The 18342-nt window shown below is 52.8% G+C and overlaps 1 protein-coding gene across 2 annotated transcripts in view; it reads left to right on the forward strand.

Moving 5' to 3' along the window:
* Positions 1-4851, forward strand: part of Ndufa10 (NADH:ubiquinone oxidoreductase subunit A10) — a 38574-nt gene extending 33723 nt beyond the window's left edge. For both annotated transcript variants that reach the window (XM_003474568.5, XM_013157639.3), the window contains one exon: positions 4523-4851. In XM_003474568.5, coding sequence (XP_003474616.1) covers positions 4523-4591 — 69 coding nt within the window. In that variant the 3' untranslated portion in view covers positions 4592-4851. The remainder of the gene's footprint in view (positions 1-4522) is intronic.
* The last annotated feature ends 13491 nt before the right edge of the window (positions 4852-18342 follow it).

Genomic DNA, 18342 nt, shown 5'->3' on the forward strand with positions numbered 1-18342 from the left:
GTGCTGTGTGAGCCGTCCTATCCCCAAGTCTCCCTGTTGCCCAGCACAGGACCCGGCACCATGGGCACTCAATAATCCCCAGGTGAGCAGATCCATGCCACATTCCTATCCTGTGTTTCCTGCGGCTGCTGGTCAGTGATGTCTTTCCAGGAATGCCTTTGCATTGGGGTTGGACTCTGCTGTTATGTGGACCAGGATGCTGCCAGCCACACCTTATTCACAGGCAGCATAGCATTGAGGTTTGTGCTGCAGCCAGCTCGCCCTTTCCCCTGCAGGGGCAGGAAGGGCAGAGAGCTGGGTTAGACCCTGAGGGGGTGCCGAAGGCCTGAGTCAGCCCACGCGCTGAGCACAGCGTGGTGATTTGAACCAGAGCTTGCACATGATTAAGTTAAGCCCATTCTGGTGGCTGTGTCAGCACCTGCTGCTCCATTTGCTGATCGTTTTTTCTTAAGCAAGCAGTTCCTTTGCTGGAGGTTTATCCTGTGCAGATAAATCTGCAGGGCGTCAAAGTGCTATATCAGGGACACCAGTAACTGTGTGGCTTGATAGCACAGGCCCCTTGCAGGCTGGGAGGGGTGGGACAAGATGGTTGGGTCGAGGAAGCAGGACCACCAGAGGATGATGCTCAGATTCTGGCCCCATGAACAGACTAGAGCTGTTTGACCTCAGCAAACAACTTGGTCTTTGTCATGAGAAAGAACATGCTGTAAGTTCACAGGATGCACAAAAGGGTAAGGATCCAGAATGCACTCCTTCCTTGTCCCTACCAAGACAGCCTGGCTCTCATCTCCTCTGCCCTCCTCCTTCCCTGTAGGCATTGTGCATGGAAGGATTGGGTAGAGGGAAGGAAATGGGGAGCTCCACACTAGGCGCCTTGAATCCCCTAAATTGCAGGCCAGATGGGGATGCCACTGCTTTGCTGTTGTCCATGTTAGCTTAAATCAGACGTGGCCTCTGATGTGCAGCTTTGCACACAGTTGGAGAGACGGGCAGCAGAGATGCTCTTGCAGCCTCCAGTGCACGAATGTGTATGCTGGGAACACAGTGCAGCTCAGTCTGCTCTGCCTGGAGTGGAAGATGCAGATCCAGATCCAGAGCAGGCCTGACAGTGGTGTGAGCCCCAGCCATGATGGAGCCGCCCTTATGGTACAACTCCACCCCGTGGCCGGGCTCCTGGGAACAGGATGCTGGGCCAGCCCAGGTTGTGGCCTGACTGGCCAGTGGGCTCCTCACTGCATGGCTCAGTCCCTCCCTGGCCTGAGCCTTGTGCCTTCCACTGGCCAGGGAGGGCGAGCTCACTTGGTGATCTGTGCTTGGTTTGTAATCTGTTATCCCCACCCCTCGATTTAATAAGCAAATGGCTGTTTGATCTTTCATGGGAAATATGGGGAAACAGCCTCCCGAAAGTACTCACCTCCACCACACATCCCAGGCCTGCAGTGGAGAGGCCGGGAGAACTGGGATCCCAGTGCTTCTTGAAGGCTCCCATCATGTCCCCTGCAGCAGATCCCTACCCTCGCAGGGTCAGGTGCCCATCTTTGTCAGGATGCATGTCGGGGCCACATGGGGTGTAGGCAGCATGCACTTACAAGAAAGGCACTTACTGAACGTGCCGTCTCCTACCCACTTTTCTGTGTGGTGAGAGTGGGCTGTGTTTTGGAGGTTGAAGATTATTTTAAATTAGCAGATGCTGGTGTGAAGCGATAATGCAGAATAAGCTGATTTTCACTCTTTCAGTGTGAGATCGTCCAAATGGAAACCCTCTTATGGGTCTCTGTTGGCCCACATGCACTGAAAAGAGACCCCAAGACCTGAGTGCCTCTGGATTTTGGAGTCCAGTTAAACACCACTTGTGCAGCCCAAAGCGTGGGTGGGCAAGGCAATTAGTAAATACTAGCTGGGCTCGGCAGGTTTGATATTGTTAGTTTTTATTTGCCCTACTTTAAAATTCCATTTGCAGAGGTGAAAGCAGCCACACTGCCATGTCCAGCCTGTCCTCTGAAGGGCCTGCTGTGTCAGCTGTGTGGCCACTCCTGGGCTGGGTTTGTCATTTAACAAGAGCTTTAATTGAAAACGCTGGGCATGCTGACCTCTTGCATTTCCAGGCAGCTGCCCACTGGCTGTTGTAGGTAAATGCAAAACCTTTCCAGTGATCTTCGAGCTGCGAGTGCTGTGTTCTTTGGATGGCAGTGTTGTGCAGATCAGTCCACCTAGTGAAAGGAGGCCGACTACTGTGAGGGCCCCTTGGATGCTGGACGCTCAAGCAGCCCTGCCTTTCTGGCAGTCTGGGGCCAGGGCCAGGGCCTGCTCTGTCCTGTGTGCCTCCTGCTCTTTGATGTGCCTCTGTCCTGGGTCTGTGGGCCAATGTGCCCACCTGTCTCCTCACAGAAAGCAGACCCTCTCTGGGTTAGTGTCCTTTCATGGATGTTACTGCCAACACCAAGTGAGCTCAAACAGCCCATACCCTCCGGTGGGTCTTGGCTGCCTCTGAGCCTGGGGAGCCTGATTCCTTTCTTTCTAACTTCAAGAGGCACTGCACCCCCAGCCCAGCTCCAGGTCAGTCTGGCCGTTGTACCTATGACCATGTCCATTTCCTGACTCTTGTAGAACCCTACAATTGACTTTGGGCCCAACCTCTTATCGCAAGGTCCTTAACCTATTTGCGAGGCTGTCACATCTGTGTACCTTTGCCTGGCTCAAGCACTGTGTGCCACCTGTCCCCCTTTAATTAATGGCCGCCTCTCCTGCCGGCATGATCTCTCCTGCCACCATCTCTCCTGTCCTCCTCTGGCGAGTTCTTGGCTACCATCTGACCTGAGGCCCCATGTGTCTCATGCCATCACCAGACCTTCCCTGTCCCCTCCTGGGCCTGCCCATCTCCCTCTTAGCCCTCTGCCCTGCTCTATTTATCTCAGACCTGGAGGCACATCCACGGCATCGATCCTGCCAGCTGCTATGTGCGCCTCTTGGTTCTAACTGCCGCCTTCCTCCATCTCAGCTGCAGACAAGGTTTTCCTATTGCCTCATGGTTCTCTGTGCAGCCAGACTCAGGCCACCTTGCTGGGCAGACCATGCCTTCCTGTTCCCAAGGGCTCGTGGCGGGTGTCCATTGCCACTCGCATGGCACAGGGCACACTGCTCTCCCAGCACAACCTCTGCCAGCGCCTTCTTCAGAACAGCAGGTGGGGACCCTGGGGCTCCTTTCCAACCCAAGCACATGCTCTTTCCCTGCTACATCCTGGCTGGGATGCTGCCCCTTCATAGTCTCAGCTGAAGCTGGGCATTTCCCTTTCATGTCCCAGAGCAGGCGTGGCACTCAGGTAAAACAATCATTCATGTTGCACCCTAGACCAGAGGCCAGAGCCAGCCCGGTCCAGCAGGGGTTCCCCGCAGCCAGCCTCAACTATGGCCTTCCAGGAACGGCAAGGGGATGCAGGCCTCTGAGGTGCCAGAGCGTTGGCCACTGTTGTCTCTGAACTCTTTGGCTTAGGATGGCCTGGGCACTGCCAGCATTTGTGTGCATTGGGTAGGGTGTGTGTCATCTGTGCCACTGGCCTTGTGTGGTCTTGCAGAGGACACCTACAGCTGGCATGCCAGCCACTGTCACCTGCTGCCTTTGGAGGGGGTTGTGACCTTGAGAGATGGTTTTAGTGCCTGTTCTTCCAGAGAGCGGGATTGGGAAGCTGTGTGTGTGTGTGCACGGATGCATGTGCATGTATTGGGTACAGGTGCACCATTTGTCATATCGATGTGAGTGTGAGTGAGCTCAGGTTCCCTTCCCATGCATACTGCACCTTGATGAGAGACATGGTGCTGAGCCCAAGTGCAGGCCCAGTCCGTCACCCAGCCCTGTGGGAGGCAAAGGTAGAAGGATCATGAGTTCAAGCCCGGCCTGGGTGACTTAGTGATGCATTGTGAACCTGTCTTGAACTAAACAAAGGCTGGGCTGTCTGTAGGTCAGTGCAAAGGGCCTGGGCCCAACCCCTCTCCACCTTTGTTTACAGCCATGGTAACTCACCGCACCAGAATCAAGCACTGCTGACAGGGCTGTCTCTGCAGAAAGCCACTGTCACTGCCTGACTTCCACCCCGTTTTTGTGCCTGAAGCCACCCCGAGGGGTCTGGATCCCTGAGTAGGGGCCCTGGCAGGGGCCAGAGCAGTGTGGGGAGAAGGGCAGGGAGTCAAGCCTCACAACCGCACTGGTTCAGCTGCTGTTTCCAGCCATTGCCCTGTTCCTGAGTCCACTTTTCAGTCGTGATAGTCAGTGTGTGAGGGCACAGCACGTCTGGGCCTGGCCTATGAGTGTCTGCAGGTGTCCTCTTCCTCCTCTAGTGCCACCCTCCTGCCTCAGAGCCAGGCAGCTGCCTTGCCCTGTGATTGTCCCTTGCCATCTCTGAGGCCAGGAAGAGGACCTGCTCAGACAGCGGGCATACACCTAAGCTGCAGAGTGACTAAGGGGATGTACATGTCACTGCTGACCGTGCACGTGTGCTGTCTCTAATGTGTGCCACCTTCCCCGCAGCTGCCAGGTCGCAGGTATGCCCCTGGGTACAACGCCGAAGTGGGCGACAAGTGGATCTGGCTGAAGTGAGCAGTGCCCTTCCTGCGAGCTGCATCATGTGTCTGCTCTGGGGCAGATGACCTGGAAGTCACACAGCATGAGAAACGGCCAGCAGAGGCAGTCTCCCCTGTGGAAGTGAAATGGCGGGAAGCAGTTGGTATTTAAAAAGTTTGGAGTCTATTGGAGTCATCTGGAGTCATGGAGAAGATGCGGCAGTGGGCGCAGGCTGGCCCTCTCAGCCCTGGTCATACACTGTTCTTGTACTCCCAGAATAAAGCATTTTCCATGGACCTCTGCCCCATTTCTACACACACACCACACACACGCACACACGTGTCCGCCCACATTCCCCACGCTATCTAGCTTCATGTGGTTCAGTAGAATGCAGGCATATCATAGTAAAGATTTTCTCAAGGTTTTTTTCCTGTTGAAGCAATCTCTTAGAACAAAGAAAAAAAGTGGGGAAGACTTGCAAAAAAAGTAAAGTGGCCATAGATTGTAGAACACTGTGTTTGATTCAAAAGGAATTTCAGCCACAGTTCACATGCTGCGAGTCCTTCACAGAAGACTCAAGCTCAGGGGCCAGAGAGAAGCCCACCACACTGTCCTCCTCGCCCTGAGCAAAGATGGTGGTCAGAGAAAGCCACATTTCTTTCCAACAATTAGAAAACAAAAGTAGCTGTTTTACAGGATAGTTGAAGTTCAGCGTTACTGTCCAGGAACTCAACCATAAATAAGGGAGCCTATGAAACGGGTTTCTGCTGTAGGGTTCTGCCATCCAGGGCAGCAATTATTGTCTACCTGTGATGGTTTACGTTTAAATTAGTTAAAATGTGGTGCAGCTTAAAGTTCAGCTTCTTAGTTGTACTGGGCATATTCCTAGTGTCCAGCAGCTCCATGACGTGTGGCGTCAGTACCATGCGGTGCAGAGGTGATGGTGTCATCTCGCAGTAGGCTTGTCAGGCCTCCCTGCTGTGAGCATGCTGAAGGAGGCTGCATCCATTCGCACTCCTGTCATCCTCCCTTCTACCCCTTCATTCCTTACAAGTTGGAAACCAGTGGCCCTGCGATTTCTGCATCGGTGTGCAAAGCTAAGTGGGCACTGCTTTCACAGTAGATGGGACTGCAGCTCAGCACTGCGGCACCTCCTGGACGTGCTTGTGAGAGGAGAGAGCAGCTTTAATTATGGTGACGCTTAGACTGTGGCCCTGAGGAGCTGGCTGCTCACCATGGCCCAGGCTGGATGGGCAGTAACCAGTGGAGACAGCCCAGCCCGGCACATGAGCAGACCGTCCCATGGGCCCTGGCCAGGCAGGGTCGCACACATTTGTGCCTGGCCTTGAGTGGTTCTCTTGACACATGTGTGACATTTGTGCAGAAGTATGCTACATGTTTTCTGCTTTTTGTTGTGTACACTGGGCAAAGGAAGGAAGACACTTGTGTCTTGTCTCCAGCTTCAAACCCCGAAGAGCAAGTTGAGAACCCCTCATCTCCTGTTTCAGCACAGCATGTGATTTGGTTTCACAAAAACACTTAGAGCCCTTGGAAAAAATAATATAATAATAACCAGGGTTGAAATAAAGCCATGCACTCTGAATATGGAATTCCCAGCACCCTGCCGGCTGGGGACTCAGTGCACTTGCTGCAGTGTAGTTTTGTGTCTGCTTTATTACAGGTGATTGTTTAGTGTAAATAGGAGAACACTATTAAAGTCCTTTGCTTTTTCCTGAAGTATCTTTCTGTCCTATCACATTTGATAGTAACTAAAATTTAACCAAGAACTTTGAGCTGCTCAGGGGTTACACTGAGTCTCTTAGTCCCCCCAAGCAGAGCAGGCCCCCCAGAGGTCACCCAGGTGCCCCACCGTACCCTGGAGTTGTGGCCCCGCCACCAGGCCGGAGCTGGATCCTGTGCAGCATGGTTGCCCTTGAGGCATTAACTTGGGGTTTGGGGTTGCAGTGCAGCAGGACTGAGGAAAGCTATTTGTCCCTTTTTTCAACAATGTGGTGGCCAGCAAGCAGGTTGGATTGCCCTCTGTCCCCCCGGAAGGGGTTTCCAGACTGGCTGCTTGGAGCAGAGCATCCCAAGGCCGAGGTGCATATGGCCTCTGCTTTCTGGGAAGAAGGCATAGTCCCTGGTTTTGCCAGGGCTGGCCGCGTGGGGTTCTCAGCGCATGCCACTCTGGAGAGCAGATGCACATGGGCAGCAGCTGTGGGCTGCTCAGACTGGATGAAGTGTGCGCCTGGGTAGCTTTGGATGTGAGTAAAGCTGGGTGCCTGAAGACTTTGCTCTGGGAAAATCATGAGCTGGAACGCAGATGGGGGGGGGCGGGGTGTCCCAACCACCGTCCACCCCCACATCACTTCCTATTGGATGGGATTTTACCAAGGAGACTGTTCTGAAAGGATTTGAAGTGCCTGGCCCAGCAGAAGGCCAGCCCTGGGTTTGGTGTTTCTGTTGAGGCTGAGCACTCCCTGCCACAGAGGAGCAGCAGGGAGAGGCCTTCCCTGGCAGGGCCTGTCCCCACCGAAAGGGGCTGCTGGGGATTCTGACAGGATACTATCTTTAAATGTGTAGATTTGCTCTTCTCCCTTAATAGTTTAGGATTTTTTACTTAAGATTTATTGCAATAGGAATGAATTTTTCACAAGTGAATGCTTTTTAAATTAAAATCCCGAGGCTCTCAGGTAGAGCCAGTGGCGTGGTGGGAGGCACCATTTCACAGAGGACATTTTTTGCTGAACTGTGCCAGGCACTCCTCGCTGTGGAAAGGCTTTCTCCTGTGTCGTGCCCCTGTGGTGGTGAACTCACCCCACAGTGCACATCGGAGCCTCTGACCCAGCGCCATTCCCAGCGTGGGGTGGACACAGGGCACAAGCAAATACACTGTAGCCAGGGGGACCTTCTGGTCACCCCACGGTGTGATGGTGACAAGGACCAGGCCCTTTCTGAGCACAGGTCTTGGGTCCAGGCTGAGCCTGGCAGTCGGCACCCGAAGGGGGTTCTGGAGTTTTGCACCATTTTCATGTGGGCAGCCTGGCATGTTTCCTGTCCCACCCCAAAGCCTAGTCCTTTTACTCTTGCCCATTTGCCTCTCGCTTTCCCAGGCAGCCACTCCCTATCCACGTGCCTGCCAGGCTGAAGTGCTGCCTCCTGAAGCACTGGACACAGCCTCCAGCCAGTGGTTCTTGTACCCCAGAATTCTGCAGCCTTCCCGCCCTTAGATTGGAGCCCAGGTGGGGTCATGTTTATGTCCAAACCTAGGTGCATTGTCCACTTGGCGCTGAATTGGCCCTGTTGATCTGCCCCTCTCCACAGCCCCTCCCCTGCTGCTTATACTCCTCCTGGGTGTACCATTTTCCTCTTGCCCCTTCCCTGCAGGCCACACCACCAGAGCAAGGGTCCAGATATAGTGTCACTCTGGATGGTGACTGCAGGTGCAGGTGCTTGGCCCTCGCCTTGGTGCCCCTGCCCTGCCCAATATCCGAGGTTCCCAAGAAACCACCTCGAAGCCAGGTTAGGGCTCCAGGCCTCTTGGAGCTTCCCGCAGGGTCTTTGCAGTGTCTCTGACATCATTGGATGGCCCACACCTTGCAAAAGATGAGGCCCAAGTCCAGGAAAACAGAAACCCAGTGCTGGCCTGAGGACAGTGAGTTTCGGGTAGTGCTCCACACATCTCTGCCACTGGGGGTATAAACTCAGGCACTGCTTGTGAGACATTGAATTCTGGATATTATGATGGCTACTGTGCCCACTTCTGGCCCTTTGAATATACGGAAGGGATAGTGAATCTCGCCCCAGACCCTGACATTTTGAGATTGCCTGTGTCTATACTGGTTGCCTTGGGGTTTTGCATATACGCTGTATATAGTGACAAAAGTAATAAACTTGTTTGTTCCTGTTGGGGTAAAAGACAAGAACTCAGTATGCACCAGCCAATGCCCAGGTGAACACAGATCTCTTCTGAGAAAGACAGATATCCCACTGGGAGGATGTAGATGCAGAAAGGGCAGCCACTGGCTGGCATCGCCCAGTGCAAAGGTGGGAATGCACGTTGGAGCGTCCATCACGGTGCACGGAAGGAGGGAGGCAGTGACTGTGCATCCCAGAGGCTGGGGATCCTGTCTGCAGAGATGACCAGCGATTCTGAGGCATCCCTCCTGGAGGGTTCCTGGAGGGTACCACAGCTCTAGCTGCCTGCTCAGGTGAATGCAGAAGAGCTGGGTTTTGCCCCATCAGAGGCTGCTGTGGAGACCGCAGAGCTCTTGGGTAATGTAAAATTACATGAGCGTGACGCAGTCTCACTGTGGGATGAGAGTGAAGGGCTGGACACAAGCAGCTGCCCTGTGCCCCTTTGAAGCAAGCTTTCTCCCAGATGCCAGGACTCGGGGGCGGGGGGGCTGGCACAGGGCTGTCCCATGTGCAGAGTCTCCATACTCCCAGTACCTGATACTGGTACCTGATACCAGAGACTGCCTGGTGGAACCAGGTGGGTGGCCCTTGCTGGGGGGGCTCTGGCCAGATGTGCTGGCAAGCAGGCCTGGCCCCATGTGCCAGGGCCTCCTGCAGCTGCTGTTGGCCACACCATAGAGCTAGACCCTCAGAACTGCATTATTCTGAGCAGGCTGATGGGTCAGCAGAGGGTGATTGTCCTTAGGGACCATCTTTCCAGTAGTGCTTGGGGAGGCTGAGGCAGGAGATTGCAAGTTTGAGCCCAGACTGGACAACTAGTGACTTAGTGACACCTTGTCTCAAAATGGGGTTGGAGGCAGGGGCTGTAACCAGTGCGAGGCTTCGGGTTCAATCCCCAGTCCTACAAAAAAAAGGCCCAAGAGGAGCTATAGCTGAAAATGGCCCAGCACCTGCCATGCTCCCCTCAGTGCAGAGCAACAGGCATCCTTAGGGTCTCTCAGAGCAGACCCTCAGGTGTGGATGTGCGTGAGACCCTGGCAGCAGCCGCTTTTCATGCAGGCTCCTTGTGAACCCATCTTCTGTAGAGGGAGAAAAGCTCCCCTATGGGCACCCCTGCCCAGAAGCCTCACCTTCCACAGGACCTCCCTGTGGGGAAGGGCTGCAGCAAGGGAGCACAAGACCTCTCCATCACCTGGGTCCCCACAACCCACTGTCCCTGTGTCAGGTGGCAGAACAGCCTGGGCTGTCCTGGGAAGAAGGCATTGCCTGTCTGCTGGGGCTGGGGGAAGAGCATGGCTCAGAGGCGTGCGCACACCACCTGTTCTCTTTGGACACCAGGTGGCATGGATACTGCAGGGTGCCTGCAACTGCATCTGCACCTGGACGAGCTCCACCCTCTAGGCCCTATCCCTGGGGTCTGGCAGCCTTTCCCTGAGCTGCCCCACTCTCCGCACAAGCAGCTTGGCCATGCCACACTGAGTCCCAGAACCCTCGTATGCTGTGTGCAGCCTGAGCAGAGTTGCTGGTCACACAGAAGAGCTGCAGCCACTGTGAGACTTGCACCTAGACCATCTGTGCTGCACATCGGTGGTGGTCGGATTTGTCCCAACTGCTGCACTGTCCTGCTGTGCATATCAGCACAGTTTAAAGATCCAGCCGGCCTCCTGGCAGAGGTCTCCAGATGCAAATGTGTGCTAATAGCTGCTCCATTTTTGTGTTTCTGTGTGAATCAGGTAACCTCGTGTCTGCAGTAACTGAGTGATGCCTGGCATTTTACTAGATGAGCAAGTGGTATGACCACTCCCTGTCCAGACATAGATGGAGCAGGCTTGTACAGCCCAAGTATCCAGTAGGTGTTCAGAGCAAGGTAGGTGTGAGGGGCAGCGGGGCCCATGGGTTTGGGGGCTCTGGGAAAGATGAGATCAGGGCCAGCCTAGCTTCAGGCCACTTCCTTCCAACATTTATGGCCCAAGGCTTTGGGAGGTAAGAGAAGGAGGCCAGAACTGGAGCCTCTGGGCTCCCAAGATAGTGGGCAGTGCCCTAGAGTCCGCTAGGGGGCGTTCGAGCTGAGCCCTCCCAGCCATGAGGCTTCTGCTGGTACACGGAGCCTGATTTGTTCCTTGGAAGACCTGAGCTTTTTGTTGGATTGGGAAACAGTTTTCTTTTTCTTGGTTCAGACTGCCAGTTACCATGAAGAAAAACACTCCAGGCAGCTGTGGTGGAAAGTCCACTGCCCCAGTCCGGATGGAATTAATACCAGGTGGAACCTCGGTGTTCCCCATGGGCTGTGGCTGAGTGATGACATCCTGGGGACACACAGTGGGACAGTTGCTCAACCTGAGCACTTACAGGGCTCAGCAGCCAGGGGTTGCCAGCTTTAGGGATCTGAGCAAGTGGGTCAGCCCCACAGTGTCACACACTGCCAGGAGACAGTATGCCGGAGATGAGGCCAGGCCAAGCCAGCCCTGAGCCCCAGGATGTCAGGGTGCAGAAGCTGAGAGAGGAGGCTCTGGCACTTGGAGTCTGTGGCTGTCCAGGCTGGTGGGCTCAGCCAGCTCACACAGTCCCCACTGTCATAGGTGTCAACCTGCTCTCCACGTGAGTGGCCCCACAGCACACATCCAGTAAACTTTGTTTTCACTGGACACTTACAGATGATGTCTCGGAAGGTTACTGTGCCCGAGAACAAGAACACCCTTCTGTGGCTGAGCTGATCAGACAGTGGCAGTTTGGAAGTTTGTGCCTCCAGTTCTGGGTCGTCGTTCTTCTCTGGTTCCTGCATGACCCATGATCATTTCAGGAGACAAAACAAACACTCCAAGGACTCTGAAGCTCAAGCAAGCTAAGAGTCTTTGTCCGAGGCATTGCCTCCTCGGTCTCAGATGCTGCTCAGCTGTGGTCTGGACTTGGCACTGAGACTGTGCTGCCTGAGGAGGCGTTGCATTGCCATTAGCCAGGTGTTCCTCTCTGAAGAACAAACTTAGAGCAGTGTTAGAGCAGGAGCTGGGCTGATCCACCAGCAACTGGCCGGAGGAGCCCCTCCAGGAGACACGGGATGCACGTTACTCACTAGAGAGCTGAGAGGCTGCAGCCACAGCAGCACTGCTGCCACCTTGGAGGTGCACGGGAGAGGCAGTTGCCACAGATGGGGAGAGCCACCAGTGGGGTGGTGGCTGCTCCTGGGATTTTCCATCCCGTGCTGTGAGCCTGCACTGGGAGGTATGCTGAGCTGCAGAGTACATCACTCACACTCAGTGCTGATGACACGGTGAACTTTCACCAGAACAGCCATGTCCGGAAAAGGGTGTGGTAGCAAGTGTGGAGAAGCTGTGGAGACCCTGGAAGCTTCGGGCACTGCAGTTTGGACAGAATCATCCTGCTGCTTTGGACAACAGCTTGGCAGTGCCTGAAAAGGTAAACGGTAGCTGTGGTGCAGTCTAGGGAGATAGCCTGTAAACCATCAGTCACTGAGGATCCTGAGGTGAGATCATGCTGGAGTTGGGACCTGAGTCTCCTAGGGCAGAGGAGAAGACAAGGATGCACCCACAAACCAAGGGATGCCATTGGCCTCTGGGGTTGGAGAGGTCGGGATCCCGTGTTCGTGGAAGGACCCACCCTGCCGATGCTTCCCCCAGATTTCTGGTCTTTATCTCCTCAGAGCCGTTATAGTGTGGTGTAAGCCAGTCTGCAGCAGCCTGAGCCAAGAAACCTGAAAATACATATGCAGAGCCAGGATAGCCTGGGAAAGGGAACCCTCCATGCGAAACATGAGATGCTGGCAGCCCCAGGGAGCCCTGGGCTGGTGACAGAGATGTGCAGAAGCAACCCCATGGCCAGCCATCTGGGAGAAGAGCCTCCCAGCAGGGGACAGAGGGACAGCGGCCTCCAGACCAGACTGGCAGCACAGCCCTCAGGCTCTGCAGCAGGGCGAGGCTGTGCTGGTTGGCAGTGTGTGGCCCAGCCAGACCTGGCCACCCAGCAGCTCCACTGGGCCAGGCTGTGTGATCAGTACCTGGGACCAGGCACAGGCACAAACCCCCCACCCCAACCAACTGGGCTGGTGACCTGTGTGTGGCACTGTGTTGGGGACTGAAGTGTAGGAATCGCTTTCCAGAAGCAAACACCTTGGAAACTCCTAAGATAATGTAAGGACTAGCAGGCAGAGCTGGAGCCATCAGGCCAAGAGGGGTAGTGGGGGGCCTGGAGGCAATGTGAGAGAAGATGGATGTGGCTTTAGGGAGCGCCAGTGACACCCTCTTTCACAGTGCCTTACGGAGGACCCTGCACAGATGAGAAGACAGACCGAGAGCTGGGCATAGGCAGGAAGTGGACCAGTGCCTGGAAAGACTTGGTCTCCAAGACTGGGAACAGAGATGTCCCAGAGGTGGCAGCAGCAGCCCTGCTCTGCTCAGAGTCCTGTGGCCCCTGTGGCAGCTCCATACTGCAGGACAGGAGTGTGAGGAGGGAACTGAGCTGTCACCCACTGGTGTGCATGCCCCTTCCACAAGGGCTCAGTCTCTCGGGAGTCTAGCCAGTGACCCCTCCTGTGAGTGGAAGAGGCTGCTTCCCATGTGCATACAAGACAACCTGAACCCTGCAGCTGTCTGGAGCCACAGGAGCAAGCCCATGGCCAGGACACACCACGCCTCCCAGCCAGAAGCTTCTGGGTTCTTTCAGGGATCAGCGACCTGACCAATGGCAGGGAGCCCGCAGGGTCAGGTCTGCCCTTCCTGTTACTCCCCTCAGTGTCTCAGAAACCAGGCTTGGCCTGAGGGCTGGGGCAGGGCAGGCAGGACCTCTGTGCCTGGGACACAGAGTCATCGGAGGAGACAGAGCTGCCCAGGAAAGGGGAAGCCGTGGGGAAAGGCAATTGGGAAGGGCACTGTCTGCGTCTGGAGAAACCCACCATGAGATCATCTGCGAGCTCAGGACACACATGGCCTTGCTGTGGGCTTCAAAAGGCTCCCAGGACACCCCTTCCCTCCTGGGATGTGTCTGAGAAGTAGCATCCCCAGTCCCCTCCCTGATGATCCATACTGTCGCCGTGACCCGGTCACTGGGTGTGCACCCAGCATCCATCCGGTTGATTTCCAAATATGGACCTCACATTACATTCCTGCAGGAAATCTCACTTGTTTGTGGGGTCTAATTCTTTTCACATTATGTTTAGTTCCTTTTTCTAATATTTTGTTTGGAATTTGTTTTTCGGTCTTTTTCATTTTTATTGGTACCATGGATCGAACTCACGACTGCCTGCTTGCAAGGCAGACGCTTATGCCGCTGAGCTAAATCCCCAGCCCCATTGTTGGGAATTTTTGTGCCTAAGTTTCTGAGGAATATTGATAAGTATAACTGGTGGTAATTTTTCTTTAAATCTTTGGTAGTTTTTTGCCTGATAACAACTGGGTATGCAGACTTTCTTCATAAGCTTTTAAATTGTATTGGATGAGCTGTCATTTCTAAATAACTGGTTTATGCCGTGTGAAATTTACATATGCAGAAATAGTTGTAATATTCACTTAATATTTTAATGGACATAGAGTCTATAGTAATATTTCCTGTATCCTTCTGTTGGCTATGTGAGTTTTCTGTCTTTTACTTGTATCTGTCTTGTAAGAGCTTTATCAGTGGTATTGAACCTATCAAATAAACAATGTTTTATTTCCTTGATTTTCTCTGTCGTTTCTCTGGTTTCAGTTTCCTCGATTCCTGCTCTTTTATTATTTCCTTTATTTTGCTTCCTTTGTGTTTGTTTTGGTTTTTTTCTACCTCCCTGGAGTATAAATGTAGATTGTTATTGCCTTTAGGGTGTTGATCTGAGACCCTTCCTCTTTTCAATGTAAGCATTTAGTGTACATCCTACAAATTTTGTTATATTTTTATTTTCTCTTGGTTATAAGGATTATTTTACTTCCTTTTATGTTACTCGTTTGACTATTACTTACAAATGCATTGTCCAACTTTTTTTTTTTTGTCTTTTTCTTTTTTATCGGTACCAGGGATCGAACTCACGACTGCCTTCTTGCAAGGCAGGAGCTTGCACTGCTGAGCTAAATCCCCAGCCCCGCATTGTCCAATTTTTAAGTGTTTAAAATTTTTCCTCTTCCTGTTCTCTTGCTAATTTTTTCTTTGATTCCATTATGATCAGGGACAATGTTCTGTAAGATTTGAGTTATTTTGAATTTGTTTTCCCTCAGGATGTGGTCTAAATTGGTGGACATTGCACAGCTATCTGAAAACAAATGTATATTCTGCCATTGATGAGTGAAGAGATTTAGAGCTATGAGATTATTTTCATTCATTCATGATCCATAAAATTATTTTGGTTTTGGTACCTGTACATGTTGCCAATTGTTTCCCAACTTTGTGAAAATGTCCATTTCTTCTTCTTTTTTTTTAATACCCTGAATCTAACTCAGGACATCACAGTTGCCGGGCAGGTGCTGTTCCTCTGAGCTATATCCCTGGCCCCAAAATGTCCATTTCTACCTTTTGGTTTTGTTACATGTTTTGAAGCTGTGTTGTTTGGTGCATATATATTTTGGGTTGTTATGTCTTCTTGTCTATTGTGTATTAACTTTTCATCACTATGTATGTAGTGCACCTTTATTGTTCAGTAAATTTCTTTACTCTGAAATCACATTATGTAATAATTTATATAATCACTTATGCCTTTCATAAGCTACTGTTTGCATGGAGTATGTGATTTATCTTTGTAGTTATAAGTTACTTATTTTATTGTATTTTAAATAAATGTCTTATAGGCAACATATAATTGAGTTTTTTTATCCAGTTTTCAAAGTATCACCTTTGAATTGACTTATTTAAGTCAGGTTTGACATTTTATTAATTTTTTCCCTTTTTGCCCCCTCCTTTTATTGACTTCCTGTGGTTACACGAACATTTTCAAAGTTTAGTTTGGATTTCCTGTAATGTTTCTGAGCACATCTCCTGTCCAGTTGCAATGCGTCCCCAAGATGCTCCTATCTATGGAAGCAGCTGAGCACAGTCTCAGTGCAGCGGTGCCAGCCAGGCATGGTGTAAGCCCCTCCCTTCGGCTGCACTCACCTTTCCTCCCGGTTTTCAGTGTCACCGCCTTACATGCTCACATGCACCGCTTTGGACGGTGTCATTAACTTCAGCCTGGGCTATTAAACATGGCTTAAAAGCTTACGACTAGAAAGACACTTCCCCCTGTTCTTGTCTGCCTGCTGACCTTGCTTTCATCACTTCCCTGCTGTTGGGGGAACTTCCTCTGGGGACTCTTTCCTGGTGGTCTGTAGGTGACCAATGCCCTCAGTTTTCTTTTATTCAAGAATTCTTTTATTTGTGCTTCATTCTCAAAAGATGTTTTTGCTGGAGGTAGAATTTGGGTAGACATTTCTTTCCTGGAATATAGTATAAATTCTTTTTGCCTCTGAACTGACAGCAAAGAGAGATGCTGTGGTTTAAGTCATTCCTGTCTCTGTAATGTCTTATCTCACCAGCATGACTTTGGACACATCAGATTGACACACATGTGCACGTGCACGCACACACACACACACACACACACACACACACTGGGTCACGTCCCTTGCTTTCGTCAGGACTATTTTTCCCACAATTGGATACTGGAAACTCCTTTAGTAAGTGCAGAGTCTACATAGGACACAGGGACTCTTGGTCTCAATTTATACCCGAAGAGGATGCTCGAAACTAGCTGCAGTTCTAGCTTTAGCAATGCCATGTGTGGCAACCTTTGTATTTTTCTCTCACTTTGATGCTGCAGGGCTGGGAACGTGGCCTCTGGGTCCCGCTGCAGGACTTGTATGAACTTCAGAGTCCTGAGTCAGGCACGGGGACTTCTCCCTCAGCCTGGCTCATCCCAGCATGCAGCAGGCCCAGGTCTTAAACAGGAACAGTGTCTGTCATGGCACTCAGCTGGCTCGGATATGGCATCCGATGGCCAAGAAATTGTCCTCAGAGGCCCAGGTTTGGTCACGCTCCTTGCCCACTGGTAAGGGAGGGGTCTGCCCTGGGGCTGGGACTGACTGAATACATGGCCTGGATGGACACTGGCCAAGTGGGAGTCCCATATGCTCCTGGCCAGGGGAGGAGGACACTGTAGGTCTTGCAGGGACCCATGGGGACTCTCAAGAACAGAGTGAGCACTCAGGTCTGGGGAGGCCAGCTATGCAGGGTCTGGGGAGCCCCTGCTTCCCTTGGAAGGTACACATGGCTTGAAGAACTGCAGCTACTCAAGAATAGGCAGGCTGTGCTCTGTCTGGGTGGGGACAGGTTGCCTTTGCTGTGTGGCATGGCGCTTTTACACACAGCGTTACAGGCTCTCAAACATGAGCTATGTTCTGAGGCCGGAGACTAAGGTGCTCGCAAATCCCGTTCCTGGCTCCCTGACGGCAGCTTTTGTCTATATCCTCCCACCAGTGTGTGTGCTTTCTGTTCTCTCTCCTCAGAGGGGCACTGACCCCCCTCAGTTCCCCAAGCTCATAACTACACTAAGCTTGACCCACTCCAAGTCCCATGGCCCCGTGAATCCCACAGACATAGGTAAGTGCTCAGGAGCAGGGAGTGGGTTGCAGTGAGGAGCTTGATCGAGGCTGTGGAGACCTTCTGATCTCACCTGGCACTCATTAGGCTGGGACCAAGCCTGCGCCTCCTCACCTGTCAGACCTGAGCCCTTCCACACTCTCTTTCCTGCTGACCGGGAGATTTGAGGAGCACACCGGAAACTCCCATGCAGCCAAGCGTGGTGGTGCACACCTGTGGTCCCCCCACTCTGGAGGCTGAGGGGAAGATGATTGCAAGCTCAAGCCCAGTCTGCCTGACTTAGCGACGTGGACCTGGTCTCAAAGTAAAAACTGAAAAGGTCTGTGCAGAGGCTGTGGGCTCAATCCCAAGTACTGGGGGAAAAAAAGAGCTGAATGTGGAAAAGAGTGAAGTGTGGAGAGACTGCAGGGCCGGCAAAGTCTTCTTCAGCTCTGCCTCCAGCTGGAGCTCTTTTTGTTTGGTGAATCAGGTGTCTTCAGGTGCAGACCTCACATTAAGATTCTGTCATTCTGAGACCCAAAGGGGATTGCCGCGGGGTCTCAGTGGTTCTGTGCCTCCCTGGACTGCATCCAGCATGGCATCCAGATGACAGTGACCTGCCTGGAGTCCCTCTGGGTGCTGTGAGCCCCGTGGGGAGCAGAACCTCAAGCCTGCCCCCACCCTGCCTCTGTGCCTAAAGCTCTAGAAGGAGGCAGACAAAGCTAGCAGCTCCCTGAGTGGGAGCAAACTCCTGGGCAAACCCCTGGAACATGAGGCCCAGCCTGGGTGGCTTGCTCTTGGTCCAGGGAAGCCGCCTACAGGCCCAGGAACATGGCCACAGCCTATAGCAGGCCAGGCTGGCACAGGGTGTTGCATGGGGGCCAGCTCTCTGAGCATGTCCCTGGTGTGGTGTCCGGACTCCCTGGCTGCTCCCTGTCAACCACTGTCTGCTTTGGGTGTGATCCCACTGCTCTGCACAGATGCCTGTGCCCTCAAGGATGCCCCACCGCCCTCATCACAGCTCCCTGCAGCCCTACGGCCCTCTGAAGTAGGCAAGGCAACCCTGGCATGGCAGACGTTAGTGCTGGGCCCATTTTCCCACCTCCTCCTTGGCCCAGGAGCGGCTGTTGTGGCAGGGCCTGGTTAGGAACCGGCAGCTGCCGAGTAAAAGGAGCATCTGTGAGCAAGAGGGGGCGAGGCGGCTGAGAACTTGACAATAGGGAAGGAAATTGCAGGAAATGGGAAGAAACAGCAGATCCGGGACCCATTTTCCAAACTGCGCAGCGCTTCTGAATATACATATAATAGGTGTAATTTACATTCTCTTCCCCATGAAATGC

This window comes from Cavia porcellus, unplaced genomic scaffold (genome assembly GCF_034190915.1).
Source record: "Cavia porcellus strain 051 isolate PalLab524CR breed Dunkin Hartley unplaced genomic scaffold, mCavPor4.1 scaffold_26, whole genome shotgun sequence".
NCBI classification, from domain to species: Eukaryota; Metazoa; Chordata; class Mammalia; order Rodentia; family Caviidae; genus Cavia; species Cavia porcellus.